General features: G+C 52.3%; 1 protein-coding gene across 3 annotated transcripts; it reads right to left on the bottom strand.

Annotated features, from left to right (window-relative positions):
* Positions 1-1,602: 1,602 nt before the first annotated feature.
* Positions 1,603-8,543, bottom strand: LOC128817423 (apoptosis-inducing factor 3-like). 3 transcript variants are annotated; one of them, XM_053995905.1, is made up of 19 exons: positions 8,479-8,543; positions 7,778-7,913; positions 7,602-7,711; positions 7,409-7,518; positions 6,966-7,010; positions 6,755-6,836; positions 6,499-6,611; positions 6,034-6,120; positions 5,732-5,823; positions 5,417-5,547; positions 4,660-4,775; positions 4,191-4,262; positions 3,785-3,848; positions 3,263-3,339; positions 3,066-3,183; positions 2,838-2,936; positions 2,382-2,457; positions 1,863-1,967; positions 1,603-1,738 (listed from the first exon to the last, which is right to left on the bottom strand). In XM_053995905.1, exons 2-19 carry the CDS (start codon positions 7,837-7,839, stop codon positions 1,696-1,698), a joined length of 1,602 nt encoding a protein of 533 aa, XP_053851880.1. In that variant the 5' UTR covers positions 7,840-7,913; positions 8,479-8,543; the 3' UTR covers positions 1,603-1,695. The 3 variants fall into 3 exon arrangements, with proteins under 3 accessions (XP_053851880.1, XP_053851881.1, XP_053851882.1); XM_053995907.1 differs by lacking the exons at positions 1,603-1,738; positions 1,863-1,967 and adding an exon at positions 2,718-2,758 and having other exon boundaries at positions 2,403-2,457; XM_053995906.1 differs by lacking the exons at positions 3,066-3,183; positions 3,263-3,339.
* Positions 8,544-14,689: the final 6,146 nt, after the last annotated feature.

Genomic DNA, 14,689 nt, shown 5'->3' with positions numbered 1-14,689 from the left:
CCCAGGCTGCCTTGGTGAATGGGAAGCAGGGGAGTGTCCAGGCACTGCTGCTCAGAGCCTGCCAGGAAGAGCACAGCTCATCCCAGCTCCGAGGGCGGGCAGGGAGGAACAGCCCTGTGCTGAAATGTCTGCACAATCTCAACTTAATCTGCCTGCCCAGGCTCCAGCTGCCCAAGGCAGGGCTGCTCCCAAACTTTGGCACCCAGCAAAGCACAGAAAAGTGGCCTGGTGTCCATTAAGTGGTAAAAGTGGAATAAATCTCTTGTCCCGGGGTCTTTCCTTCTTACATAAAGCTGCTGTGCTCGGTGTGTTCTTGCCGATGGTTACAAGAAGCTGAGTTTCTTTGGGGTGGTTGTCACCCAGAGGGGGTGGGACTGCTGAACACCCTTGGATCAGTTCCTCCAGCTTGAGGCAGAGCCTGTCTCTTCTACCACAGCTGCCCTGCTGCAAGTCCATGCAGAGCAGCTGGCACCTGCTCAGTGCCCAACACATCCTGGAGTGCATGAGGGGCAGAAAGTCATGGTGGGGGTGTGGAGGGTGCCTGGGGGCAGGGAGGAGCAGCTCCTGGGCCATGCTCCCCCTCTTCTGCAGCACAGATTGATCTGTATGAGAGCTGTGTGCTCAGTGTGCCTCCCAAATCTACACCTTCCCTTTCGTGCAGGAACAACCTGTGCTGCTGAAACCCAGCTGCTGAAATCCTGGGTAAAATGTGGCTCTTTCAGAGCAGAGAGTTGCCCTGAGCAGAAGCACCAAACCTCTGAGGTCAGGAAATGTAAAACGTTGTGTTTCAGGTCAAATTCATGTGTGAGGTTCCAGAGGACAGGTTTGGGTGTTTAACACAAAACCAGCACTGCAATCTCTCACCTGGGCTCAGGCTCTGGCTCTCCTGCACTTCATGTCAAACCAGAGGGGCTTTGGGCTGTCAGTGAGTGTCCCTGTGGGAACTTGCCTGGCTCCTGGGACTTACCCTTCCTCCTGCACAGCCCCATGTGACTGGTGAGTAAGTGCAAGGTTTCCTGTAAGAAAGCACAGCCTGGCTGTGCAAAAATCTAGTAACTCTTTCCTCTAGCATCTGGCCACCTCCTCCAAGCATCCAGCATGCGGGGACACAGCAGGAAGGGCTGGATCTGGGATTTCTCTGCTCGCTGCAGCAGCTAACATGATATTCAAGGCAGCAGTGACACTGCCAGCAAGTGCTGCTGGCTCAGAGGCTGGGTGGCATCCCTCTGTCCTTAGGGGCAGGGTATTCTGTGCAAGTTCCTGCACACAGCCCACCTCGTTCCCTGCTGGGAGAGCAGCTTGTCTCGGTCACAGCTCCCCTTGCTGGGAAAATGTGTTTTTGCAAAGGAGAAGGTCAGCGTGACCGGTGTGCTCAATGAGAGCTCCCTGCCAGCAGGGAAGGAGCAGGAGGAGCTGGTGCATCTCTGGCTGGTGCATCTGTGCATGTGTGGTGGCTGCTGGCAGCTCAGACCCTCAGCTGAGCCCCAGGCCATGGGCATCCTCCTCTTGCCCAGCACAGCAGAACACCAGCTCTGCTGAGCTTTGACAGCACAAGTGGACAGCCAAGGGCTGTCTGCAAACACAAAATGCAGGTGCTGGGTTCAGCTTTGCTGATGGTTTTATTGCTACAGGGTGGGAGGATGTGGAGCTGTTGACACTTGGCTGTGAGCCCCTCACAGGGGGCACACACCAAACTTAGCTTTGTGCCAGCGAGGGGACGTTGCCAATGTCACAGGCCCTGAAAGCAAGAGGTAGGTTGGGGATTTGCAGTGACTCCTTTTGGTTTTGTGTCTCTCAGTGGGCTCTGCTGACGTGGGGAACAGCGCAGAGCCACCCACCAGCTGGGTCAGGATGTCACTTACTCTGCTTCTTCTTTGGAGATTTGTTTCCCCAAGTACAAAACTTCTGCAATCAGAGACACCATGGGGTCACAGTTCAGGCTGGCAGCTGCAGTCACATGGCCATCCCTGGGATGGAAAGAGGAAGAATGTGGATCTCCTCAGGGTACACAGCTCAGCACAGCAGCATCCCCGTGGCACAGTGGCCAGGGAGCAGCTGTGTTTCAGAGGGCTCAGGGCAGGGTGGCTGGTGCTGCAGGATGCACAGGGACTCGTGGCAGATTGCCTGGCACTGCTGGGAGCTGGGCACCGAGCCTGGGAGCAGTGGGGCAGAGGCAGAGATGTGTCCCAGGCTCTCTGCCCAGCTGGTGTCATCATTTGAGTTCATTCTCTTCTCCTTCCCTGCCCTGCCTTGGGTTTTCTGTGCTTCAGCACCCAGCAGCTGCCTTTAGTGCACAGCCAGGAGATGTGGGATCTCTGCAGCTGTAAGAGAGAGGACTGTGCCCTGTTTCCAGGGCATGGGCTGGCCATGGATTCACTCACCTGATGTAAAAGATCAGGAATTTCTGTTGCTCCAGGCTGCCCTTCACAACAGTGTCCGTGTATCCCTTCCCACAGCCTGTGGGGGAGAGCCTGCTCAGGGAGCCCTGGCACAGCAGTTTGCACCCATCCCACCTCAGAGCCAGTGTGGCAGGGACAGAGGGGACAGTGCTGGGGCTGGGACAGGGCTGGGGAGCAGACACGAAGGCCCTGGCCAAGCAGAACTGACTTTGAGCCTCTCCTTGGTTTGGAGAGCGAAGTTCTTCCTCTGTGACCTCTAACCCACTGGAGATCAGCAAAGAACAAGAGCTCTGGGTGGCCTCCAGGCCTCAAACTCACCATGGCAGCCAGTCCAGAGCTTGAGCTGCTTCAGGTGACCTCTGCAACCACAGTGTGTTTGCAACCCCAGACCCAGCTGGTGGGATGGAATTCCTCTCTTCCCCTCTCTGCCCTTCCTACCTGCATAGCGGATGCTTTTCCCAAGCAACGTGGTCCAGAAGTAAGGAACAGTGTGCAGCTCCTTCCCTCTCCTCAGCATGTTCAAAGCAGCACAGTGACCTGGGGGGAACCAGCACGGAGAATATTTCTCTTGCAGGTCCCTAAAAATTGTTCCCCGTGTCCCCTGCTGTCCCTCCTGTGCCATTCCCATCTCTGAGGGAGCTGGAAGGTGACGTGGCTGTCCCTCACCGTGGGCCTCAGCCACTTGTTGGTGGTGGATGCTGGACCTGTCCCCATCGAGCAGAGCTACTGGGAAGGTGACCACGTCCCCCGCAGCGAAGACGTCGGGGATGTTGGTTTGCATGTGCTAATGAGCAAAAGGCAATTAGCACACTGCTGAGAGAGGAGGGATGGGGTGGGAGCTGGGATGCTCAGCTGGCACTCACCAGATTCACCAGGATGGCACCTTTGTCATCTCTGGCAATGGAGGTGCCCTTCAGGAATGCTGAGTTGGGGGCTGACCCTGCGGGGAGAGGAGAAGGGATGAAAAGCGGCGAGGCTCTGCAGGGACAGGGAGGAAATTTGGCCTCACAGCTCCCGTTCCTGCTTGGAGCAGAGCACTTGGAGCAGTGACCTGTGCTTGGGCTGGTGCTGAGCCAGTGCAGGGGCAGCAAAACCAGGGCCCAGGACACAGCACGCTCTGCTAACACAGCAGGGACCTGTGGAGCTCAGCGAGAGCCAAAGGCACAGCGAGAGTGTAAGCAGCTCCTCTCCTCCTGCCAAGTGTGTGCTCAGGGGCTGCTGACTTTTCCAGGTGTTTGGGGCCAAGAGGAAAGGCTGGATGATAACACAGTGGGAAAGATAACAGCAGGGAATGGTGTCCTGGAATTGAGCTGTGATGCCCTGGGCTTGCTGGATGTTCTCCCCATTCCCAAATCTGCCTCCCTGTCCCAGCTGGGGTCTCTTACCTATTCCCACCACTACCACATCTGCAGGGAGCTTCTCTCCGTTGGCAAGAACAGCCTCTGTGACCTAGGAAAGAAGGAAAGGTCATTAATAAAGAGTTAAAGCCTCTGTCCTAATTCCCACAGCCTCCCTGCTGCTTTGCTCTTTGCTGTCTTCTTTCTTCCCCAGGTTTGGATCACCTTGTCCAACTAATGTGTGTTGCTGGGAATGTAAAAGAAAATCACGCTGCTGTCCCTGGGATAGGAACATTTACTGGTGCCCTTTGAGCCCAGAGCTGTGCTCAGTGAAAAGGAAGGGAGGGTCTAGACATGGGGGAGGAGAGCCTGATGTAGGCACTGGGTTATATCTCAACTTGGGCTTTTTTCCCCCTAAAATTAGCAGTTCAGGGATCACAAAGGCATGACTGACCTTTCCATCCTTTCCTCTCAGCTCACAGAGCTCTGTTTTCATGTGGAACTTCACCCCTTTATTTTGCAGCATCTGAAAAGGACTGGTTTGAGTATTCATTAGGAAATTCCAGGCTATAAAAACAGCTGTACCCAGCCAAAACCCAGGCAGGCAGCTCTGCTGCTGCTCCAGGCTGCAGGGAGATTCCATTTGTGTCCCTGGCTGCTGCAGGCAGCCTGGAAGCCTGGCTTTTCTCTGCAGTCCTGCTCAGGACTGGCGTGTGAGGTGGGTTTGGGGTGAAGAATTGATGTGTGTGGGGGGGAAGATTGGGGCCAGCCGTGTGTGCAGAGCTCGTGGGTGAGGACAGAGGCTGGGCATGCAGAGTTATGACTCAGCACAGGGGCGAGGTTTCCTGGGCTGATGTGGATCCCGGGGCTGCTTGGATATCATGTGTTCTCCATGCTAGAAATCAGCCCCAGGTTTTCCTAACCTTCATGGCAACGCCTCCAACCTGAGGACCCAGGGCGTGCTGGAAAGGGAACTCCTCTCTTTCCACCACTGAGATGGTTCCAGCCTTGTCTGAGAGGAAGGCAGCCACCTCCATTCCTGCAAGGAAGAGGCATGCCCAAGGTAAGCCTGCTGCAAGTATGAACCTGCACCCTTGGAAACCTTCTCCCCTTCCAGGAGAACAAATCTGATGTGCTGCCAGTGCTGAACTGCTTTGCTATGCATTTCTGGGCTGAGGTATTTAGCTCCCCACCGTTCCTTGTTCTCCTAGATATTAGGAGATGCAAAGAATAGCTCCTGGTTCTGTCAAAAAAAACCAAAAAAACAAAAAAAAAAAAAAAAAAAAAAAAAAAACAAAACAAAAAAAAAAACAAAAAAAAAAAAAACAAAAAAACAAAACCCACACCTCCTTTTCTGTGCCTTAGCCCCTTGCTTTCCCAATGTTTCTGGGGAATCCAGCTCCCCTGGAGGACGGTGACCTTTCCATAAGGCACATTATTTCCCTCTGTCCATGTGTAGAAATTGTTTATAGCTCTCAAAGTTTCTGGCTATCAGAGGAAAGAATGAGTGTGTGCTGTGTAACACACACCCCCAGCAGCTCCAGGGCTCCAGGGAGGATCCCAGCTGGGTAGAAAAGGAACATCCCTTCCCTGAGGGCCTCCAGTTAATGTGCACACGCAACAACAGAAGGGGGTTTGAAGGCTCTCACTGATGGTTTGACACCCACTCCAGCCTGGTACCTATGAATGAAGCTCCCACAATCACCAGGTTCTTCCCAGTTGCCAGCTCCAAGATCTTGCTGGACTCTTCTGGGGTTTGGAGCGTGCATATGTTCTGCAGGTCTGCGCCTGGGACTTTGAGGAAACCAGGGCTGGAAGAGAGAGAATCCAGATGCATTTCATGGTATAAATTAAACAGAAAGAACGAGAAGGGAGCACAAACCCACGGCTGTGTCATTCCATTCTGCCCTTCCATCTCACTTCCTGCCTCCACCTCTACATCCCAGTGCTGTCCTGCCTAAAGTCCTGTGTGTGGCAAACACTCTGTGCACTCACTGGCTGCCTGTTGCAATGAGCAGCTGGTGGTACTTCTGAGAGGACCCATCCGTGAAATGAACCTTCTGCTCCTGGAAATCCACCGACACTGCCTGCAGGAGAGAGGGGGCACAGATCAGACAGGTTCCTCTGACCCACCCTCTGTCCTGCCTTCTTTCTGGGCACTCAGGTGACATGATGGGTGCTGGGGTTCTCTCTCCCACTTCCCACAGGTCCATCCGTGGATGCACAGGTGATGTTACACCCTCCCCACGGCAGGAACAGGATCACCCACTGAGGAATGAGCTCAGCTGCTCTGGTACCTCTTTCTCTGTCCAGAACTCTATGCCCCGAGCCTGGAGGAATTCAGGTTTCCTCAGGTAGACGTCCTCAGCTTTCAAGTTCATGTCCTGGAAACACAACAAGGATATGAAATGAAGCATTTCTTAGAGGCAGCAATTCTCCTGAAGTGTTTCTTGTGGACTCAGTTTGCAAAAGAGGTGAATTTTACATTAGTGAATCACAGCTCCCCACACTGCCCCATCACCTCAGAAAAAACATCAAACTTCAGTGGGAAGAACTCAATAAAAGGAGATAAAAACATCAGCTCATGTTGACTCTGATCAGAGATTTTCTGGGAGGAAAAAGAAGTTTTCCTGGAGATAACACCAGCATTCGTTTTGGATGCCTCAGCACTCCTGCCTTGCTCACTCCATGGCTCCTGGCCTGCGTGTGGCCCATGCCACACGTGGTGCCCAGGCACAGTCCTGCCCCTGTCACACACAGACCTTGCTCAGCTTGGACTTGTCGTAGGGAACGTGTTTCTCATTGGTGGCCATGATGATCCTGCCAGTGAATCCCTCCTGGCGAAGAGTCTCTGCACACACCAGGGCAGCCACACCTACAAGAGATGCTCATCTCAGCCCTCTGACACGGAGGAGGAGGAGGAGGAGGAGGAGGAGGAGCAGGTCAGTCCTCCCTGGAGAGGAGAGTGGCAGCTCCCAGCGTGTGTGGAGGGGGCAGAGCTCAGATCCCTTCACTGACCTCCCCCCAGCAGCAGCATCGTGTTCCTGTTGAGGAGGCACCTCCTGCTTGTGTCCTTCACCCTCAGGCTGCTTTCCAGGTCCTGCAAATAAAAAAAAAAAATAAAAAAAAAAAAAAAAAAAAAAAAAAAAAAAAAAAAAAAAAAAAAAGCTCAAGTCACACGCAGCCCAAGGCACTGCCTGTGCTCAGTGACAGCAGGTAAGGTCAGTACCTTCTTTTTTGCTGTAATGAACACCTTTCCATCTTCCACTGTTACCTGCAGAAGGGAAAGGAGAGGTTTTTTAAGTGCTGCATCCACGAGGCTGAGGTAGGAGCTCTCCTGGGAGATCCTGGTCCAGTGTGCCATCTGCCTCTGACTCTGATCTCAGGTGTCACATGATGCTGAGGAGCTCATGAGCTTTTCTCCTCATCCTAAGAGCACTGAGGAAGAGCTGTAAATCCTCTTTTTCTTTCCAAAAGCACTTGTGCTGGCTCTGAGGACTACTAGGATCTATGGCATTACCTTTGACTGAAAGGAGCTTTAGGGCAGGGAGTTACATAATCCCAAAACCATCCCTTGTGTTGAAGCTCTGAGTGACAGACCTGTGGTCAGGGCAGGGGGCTTGGGAGAGAGAATGAATGTGAGACCACCGAGATGGGAGGACAAGAAGTCACCTTAAAGCAGGAGATACAGTCCAGAGCAGGGTATTCCTCAATGTCTCCAGTCCTGATGTTAAAGCAGGCCCCGTGCCAGGGGCAGCGCAGCCTCTCCCCTCTCAAGACCCCTGCAAGAGACCCCCCCCCAGCTGGGCAGTGAGAACCACCCTCCCCAAGGTGTTTTCTTCCCCCTGCCCCAAGCTGGGGTTACCTTTGCTCAGCGGGGCACCGTAGTGGGGACATTTGCTGCCCAGAGCACGGAATTCCCTCCTGTTCCTCACCAGCAGCACTGGGTAGCCAGCCACCATCACCTCCAGGAGCCTGGGGGAGAGGTGCAGAGGTGGGCACAGAACCACCTAAATCCCCACCACCACCCCAGGCACTCACTGTCCATCCCCAACGTCGTCCTCCCTGCAGACCTCTTCAGTGATGGTGTCATCGCTGTCCATGCTGCTGGGAGCTGGTCACTGCCAGGCACTCAAAGGGTCCCAAATTTCTGATGAAGCACCAAAATGACCTTCAACTGGTGGAAAACACCCCTTTTTAAACTTTCTGTCCAAACCCAACGCCTGTTCCTCTGCCCTTTTCTCCTCTGAATTAACCCACTTCTCATTTCCAGCCCCGTGCCTCGTTAAACTCAACTGCAGCGCAGGGCGAGCGAGCAGATGTGATAACGGCTCTTGTAAACAAATACAATTATTTATGGGGAGCTGCTGCTGCCATAGCCCGTGTTTCCCTCAAATTGGGTCTAAAGAGATGCTTCAGCCTCTCCAAAGCCTCTCCAACATTTGTGCAGAGATGTTATTCATGGTAATTGCCGTGAAAGCACTAATCCCGGCCCAAAATGCCTCCTGGGCTAGAAAACAGCCAACACCCCTGGTCCTTAGTGCTCTCCCTGCCTTAGCAGTCATTGAGAGGCTGATTAGGAATCTCCCTCTCTGTTTTGGAGGGAAAAAAGCAAGAAGTGGAGCAGCAGAAGGTCATTTAAGGCAAGTCTTGGTGCCAGGTGGTGACTTGCTCCTGCAAATCCCCCCTGCACCGCTCCCCTAATCCCAGGTTCTTTGGGAGAAGCATCGCTGGGTACTCACCTGGTCCTGCCAGGGGGGTCCAGGCACCTGTCCCCAAGGTCAGAGAGCCACCACTGCTGCTGCCTGCGACTTTCTCCTGCGAGGTGACACCCTGGTGTCTCACCACAGGCGCTGTGCCCGCCGCCAGCCCACGGCTGGTGATGCTGTCCCCGAGTTGCACAACGTTCCCATCCATCAGGAGATGCAGCTCCTGGAAGCGGCCGCCTGCCAGGCAGTGTTATCTGATTTCTGCAACTGGCCTGCACCTAATTAAGGGTATTTTGCTGGGGTTTAGAGTTGCAAAAGAATTGAGGGCACACAGGAATTATGGCACAGGTGTGGTGTAAAGGTGGGGTGCGTCATGGGCAGCGTGACCAGGAACTCAAGGGGGTTCAGTGATATCCCATGGTCCCTTCCCACTGCCCCTTTTCCTGGTGGAAAGCACTCCAGCTCAACACAAGCTATTTTTGCAGCACTTTGGAATGATATTGCTACTTTATATATATTTCAACAACACTTAAAATTCTTTAATTTGATCTTTTGGTCAGATTTTTCTCTGTTGATTTTGAGGAACATGAAGTTTCCAGCAGCTCTGCACGTGCCTTACATCCCAGCTCTGCTCCTGGTTCAGTCACTGATGTCCAGGCACACGATCCCATCCTCTCTTGGCCCATGAAGGATGGCTTGGAGCAGGGTGCTGCTTGCTGGGCTATTTTTACAACAAAGTGGGAGTTGCAAAAAAACTGGGAGTAACACCTACACTGTTTGTGTCTCCTCTTGTTCTTATCTCTATTTCACAGTCAATATGTTTCACAACTTAAAATATGCCTCAAAAATTAAGGGGGGAAAAGTTACCAACAGCGTGCTTCCATCATCTCCCTCGCAGAACAGGAGATCCACAGGGATCAGCTCCCTGCCAGCAGCACGTTCCCAAATCCTGAAGCAGGGGGGATAAAAATCCTCTGGTGGGTATGACCCGGAGAAGAAGGCACTTGCAGGATGCTGGATAAGTGCAGGATGGATTATTTGGGAAGCAGTTCAATTCATGGGACCCTCTGAGCCACGAGCAGCCTTTCCTTCAGAGCAGGGTACTGGGACAGTGCCGCGTCCGGGCAATCCCAGCCCACGGGCTCTGCACACCCACGATGGCCACAGGAATGAGGGATTTTCTCACAGCACCAATGAGCAGCTTCTGGGCTCTGCCCTCCTGGCCAGGAGCCTGAATGTGAAGCAATTTGGCTGCCAAACGTCCGTATTTAAACTCTGCATAATTATTCCCCAGAAGCGCGTTCCCACGTGGAGGAGCAGCAGCCCTCGCCGAGCGTTCTCTGACTCAGCAGAAATCGCTGGAAAACGTTTGCTCACGGATGGAAATCTGCAGTGAACAGGCAAAGGGGCAGGCACAGAGGTGGGCAGCTTTGGGATGAGGCAGGTGGAGCTTGACCCTGTGCAGGGACATTTGCAGTGCAGGGCTGAGCAGCAGATTCGGCCGCTGGATGCTGCTGGATGCGGCCGAGCACCCAGGAAAGGCTTTTGGAAAGGGCAAAGGAAAGGGCAAAACAAAATGCCTGACAGAGGCAAAGACGATAGAATGGATATTAAAAAGGTGATTGACAAAGGATGCAAAGTGGAAAAGGGCTTTGGATGTCAGGGAGAAGCTGGGGGTTGGCTGCAGGGATGTTAGTGTGTGTCAGGAATACACAATATGCCCTCGAGGGTGTGGGATGGGACTGGCGGCAGATTTTCAGGAAGCTGCTCTGTAAACAGCTTTTGGCCCTTTTTAGGTAAACCAGAGGTGGTTACTCAGAGGGTTTTAGAGCTTTTCTTGTAGCACAAGCTAGGATTAAACATAGGAAGGAAGAGAGGAAAAGGAACTGGTGCCCTCAACCACAAAGAGAGCCCAAGGTGGGCATCAGACATCTCTGAGCAGATCTGCCACCCACGTTGGTGCTGACTCACACGAGCTGCTGAGCTGACCTTGGGTTTTATCAGACACCTTCACTTCTGCTGTGCCTCCCCAGTGCTGCTGGCCCTCCAGAAAACCCAAGTTTAGAGGCAAGGATTTAAAGGGTGTAACTTCCCTGCCTTCAAGTTCCCATCACCATCAGCTGGAGTAGCACATTTTTTCATGCCATGGCTGTGTGGATTCATCTTTTTCCCACCTTTTTCCCAGCTCAGGACCCTTCCCTACTCTACCAGGCCCACTGATTTTAACAGGCAGCACCCACGGAGTCAAACTGCTCAGCTGCAGGAAAAGGAAGCGAGGTGAAACCTGCAGCAGAGCTGAAGTGATTAATGGGGCACTGCTCTCAGAACAGCTTGGTTTGTGATATTAATAACGAGAGAATTCAGGAGGGAACCCAACCTGCTCCAAGCTGTGGAGCCAGCAGCAGCAGGAGATGCAGGGGGGAAGCTCCTGTGCTGGTATTTGTAAAACAGGAGGAATTGAGTGGGCTCAGAGGCTGTGATGCTGAGCTGGATGTGGGGGTTGGGACGTGCTTCCACCTTGGAAGACTCATTCTTAACCTGTCTGAAATGCAAAAAAAACCCCACGTAGTGGTAAATGCATCATGATGTAATCATGAAGCACATACATATTCATCAGAAATTACTTAAGCTTGAGACTGGTGAATTAAGCAGGGGAAAAAATGTTTATCCCACAAGGGAAGAAGACAGGGAAAAGAAAATATTTAGTGAGAATGAATTTGCTTACAGGGTAAGAATAATTATATGTGGTGTTTCACATTTTCTTCCTAAGCATTCATGTCTGGTGATGGTGAGGGATGGGATACAGGCTGGCAGACACCTGGCACCACTTCACAGTGAACACTGGGAAAGGAAAGAAGGAACCTGAAACCTACTAATAACAGCACATAAACAGTTCAGAAAGTCAAAACATTTAGGGCATGGCAGCTGCAGAAAGCAGAGGAGAGCTGCCCATGCTGCTGAGCTTGAAGGGGGTTTGCCAGCCAATGGAATTTTGTTCATCCCATGGCATACCTGTGCAGCTGGAGTGAGGAGAGAGCACATCCTCTGTGCCACTGGTCCATGACAGCTGGTCCAGCACAGCCCTGGAGGAACAGCTGAGCCTGCAGCATCCTCAGGGACACTCTGCTGTCAACACGGGTTTCTCCAAAAAGTCCCTTGTGCCAAGTCCTGAGGGAAAAAAAATAAAATCCTTCCAGTGCTGGAAAAAAGGCAGGCCAGAAGAAGAGCATCCAGATCAACGTGCCCTGGGGTCTTTTATCAGAGCAGGCTCTGCCTGGGTGGTTCGGGAGCGGTCCCACATGCCAGGCTGCAGTAGGCAGCTGCTGTGCCCAGTCTGCAGCTGGTGTCTGGCACCAGAACATGCTGGTTCCGTGAGGCTCCCAGGAGACACTGCATTCCAGGAATGATCTCGGGGAGGATGAGCAGCCTGGGCAGCAGAACACCTGCAGTGCTGGTCAAAGCTTTGGGGTGCAAGGAAAGCCCTTCCCTCAGGAGTGAGAGCTTGCAGACCTGGGCAGGGTAAGTGGGCAGGCTGTGGTGCAAGCACAGGTGATTTCTTCCAGATGAGTTCAAGTCCTGAGGTCAGTGGTAAAGTGCTGACTTTTGGCATTTCTTGCCTTAAACTCTGGAGCTGCTCACCACACTCACAGAGACTGAAATCCCTTTCTCCTGTGTCCACAGCAAGTTTTACCTGGAGGATTTCCAGCCTCCACACCAGGAAGGTGTTCCTGGCTGGAAGGGGTGGATGCTCAAGTTTGAATTGATTTCAGCTCTCTCCACAGCTGCCTCTGCAATGCATGGGAATGCTTTGCCATGCAGAACCTGCATTTTGCACAGTAGATCCTTTCAGAAGTGTGGAGTTCCAGACTTCCTGAATGGAGATGTGGATATATAAAGCATTCCTACATCATCTGACTTCTTATGGCCCAAGCAGACAGAATGGTGACACAGTTTAGAGAGGGATGGAGACAACAGCTAATTAAAGTTTGGAAGCCAAACTGCTTGATTTGTTTTGAGCTCTTGGACTCCTCAGGTTACTTCAGGTGTGAGCCAGGTCTGGCATTAGGTAAGCAGATGGGTTTTATGACTCCCTGGATGCAGAGAGGCAGATTAAGGGAGGGAAGCTTTGCAAAAACAGGAGCATGACTTGTGCCTGGCTCCCACATCTGTTGGCTCCAGCGAGTCCTCTGTGGAATCTGGGAGCAGAGTGGGCTCCTCCTTAAGTAAGGAATGGTGGAAGTGCAAAAGCACACCCAAAACCCCACCCAGGAGTAGCTGGGGAGCATCTGGGCAGCACAGAGTTCAGCTGGCAGAATTTCTGTGGTATATTATCACTAATCTGCCAGCTCATAATTGTGGAAAATGGGTTGTGTCTCTCAGATGTATTGCAGAGAAACTCCAGCCTGGGAAAGGGAGACAAAACCGATTGTCTAGCTATTGAATAAAAGTCTGTACCCTCGATTTACACCCCGATTGCTGCTGGAAAGCCCCCACTATGGGATTACCTGTGGTGCCCGTGGCATTATGGGATGGACCCGGGCACGTCCTTGCTGGTATCTGCAAGGAGTCCCTGCCCTGCTGGGAGCAGGCACCGGCAGCCACCCGGCACCGGGCTGAGCTGCATCCTCGCAGAAAATGAGGTCGTTTGGGGACAGTCGGAAAACTTCTGGAAATCTGGGTGAAAAAGGCAGTATCTCCAAATAAGGTGGCGATGAGGAATCCCATCGGATCGGGCTCCCGGTTCTCCAGCGGGCGTGCGGGGACCTCTTGTGGCAGCTGCGCCCGGGAGTTCCCGTCCCTGCTCTTCTGCTCGGCTTCTTTTGGGACAAGCCTGGCCCCCCAGCCTGCGGCGTGTGGTTGGATTTTTGGCCTGATTTGGTGTCAGGGGACTTGTTTGTGACTGGGCTTGGAAGTCTCCAGTTCCAAAACCGCCCCCGGTTAATGGCATTGCTGCAGAGGAAGGAAAAAAGCTGGAATCGGGGTTGTAACTACGGCTCAGTGGGAAGTCCTGGTAAAATTAAATAAAATCTGGGCTAAAATGACCCAAAAAGTAGTTTATATGTAACTGTTGGTAGTGCTCTAGCGATGGGATCAAAGTCCTTGAACCAGAGGCTCAATTAATCACGGTTTAAATTCCTCCCATGCAGAAGTGGTAGGTAAAAGCTCTCCAGCCTCCAGAATCACTTTAACTATTCCTGTGCCCGAGCCCGGCTGAATGATCATCTTTAAGATAAACACAAATGGAGGAGTCCCTGGGGAAAAGGGGCTGGCCCTGCAGGCATTCCAGGGTCTGGGATTTTCCCTGCAGGAAGGCGAAGGCATGATTTGTCACCAGGGAAAAGGGCAGTCAAGATTTTTTTGAGGCTAAACCACCGCAGATGACTTCTCATTCGGAAACCGGCTCTGTGCAATTTTATACTCAATTAATTGTTAAATGATTTTTCTCCTCAGTGCCCTGAGCAGCCCAGCACGTCTCCAAGGCATGTCTCTCTTTCCTCAGCACATCTTATGCTGAACAAAAATGTCTTTGCATTTGGTCTTCTCAGTAACAGATTAGCCTGTGTGATCCTTCCACTCCTAATACACGAGATTATTTTAAATCCCCTGAGCACTCAGGGCTGCCTATTACTTCAGGCACTGTCTCCCTGCCACGTAACTGTTATGAAAGTACATTGTCTTGCCTGGCTTTTAAGCAAATTTGTGCAGCATGAACAGATGCTTTTCTTCCAGTTGGGACTATCATAGAAACACAGAATCGTTTAGGTTGGAAAAGAACCTCACCCGTCTCCCAATTTGATTTAATCACTCAGCCTCCCTTCCATCAGTGTGTATTTGATGTTTTTGTGTCCATCACCCCAAAGCCAGGACGGCAACTAAGAGCTCAAGCTCCACACGCTTCTGTTTCGAAGAGGAAGTGAAAGGTTTCATCCAAAATTAATACCTCAAAGGAGAGGTGAAGTTTGACATTAATCGGTGTGTACACGGTGACTCAGCCCGGCGGCAGAAGGGGAAGCCAGGGCTGTGCAGCTGTGCAGCTTCTGCTGGAGACATCAAAAAGCAACAAGGGAGAGATCAAATTACGGGAAGGAAGCTGGAAAAGCAGCGTAGTTGTAGGGTAGAACTAAAATTGTGGCTACGGGATTGTGAATTTCCAGAACCTCCAGGCAGCAGAGCTGGGGTATCCCAGACATCGGGGAGCTCCTCTCAGGACCAGACACGGGACAGGGGGATGAGGGATAACAGT

Source organism: Vidua macroura, chromosome 20 (assembly GCF_024509145.1).
Source record: "Vidua macroura isolate BioBank_ID:100142 chromosome 20, ASM2450914v1, whole genome shotgun sequence".
Lineage (NCBI taxonomy): Eukaryota > Metazoa > Chordata > Aves > Passeriformes > Viduidae > Vidua > Vidua macroura.
The sequence above is the reverse complement of the archived record's forward strand: the minus strand, read 5'-3'. Positions and strand labels throughout refer to the sequence as shown.

What these genes read in the sequence shown, in the direction of transcription:
- LOC128817423 (XM_053995905.1), bottom strand. Translation starts at nt 7,839, where the DNA reads ATGGACAGCGATGACACCATCACTGAAGAGGTCTGCAGGGAGGACGAC. An exon ending in CGGTGCCCCGCTGAGCAAAG is followed by an intron (nt 7,519 to 7,601) that starts GTAACCCCAGCT and finishes GGTCTCTTGCAG; the next exon opens with GGGTCTTGAGAGGGGAGAGG. An exon ending in ACAAGTCCAAGCTGAGCAAG is followed by an intron (nt 6,121 to 6,498) that starts GTCTGTGTGTGA and finishes TTGTGTTTCCAG; the next exon opens with GACATGAACTTGAAAGCTGA.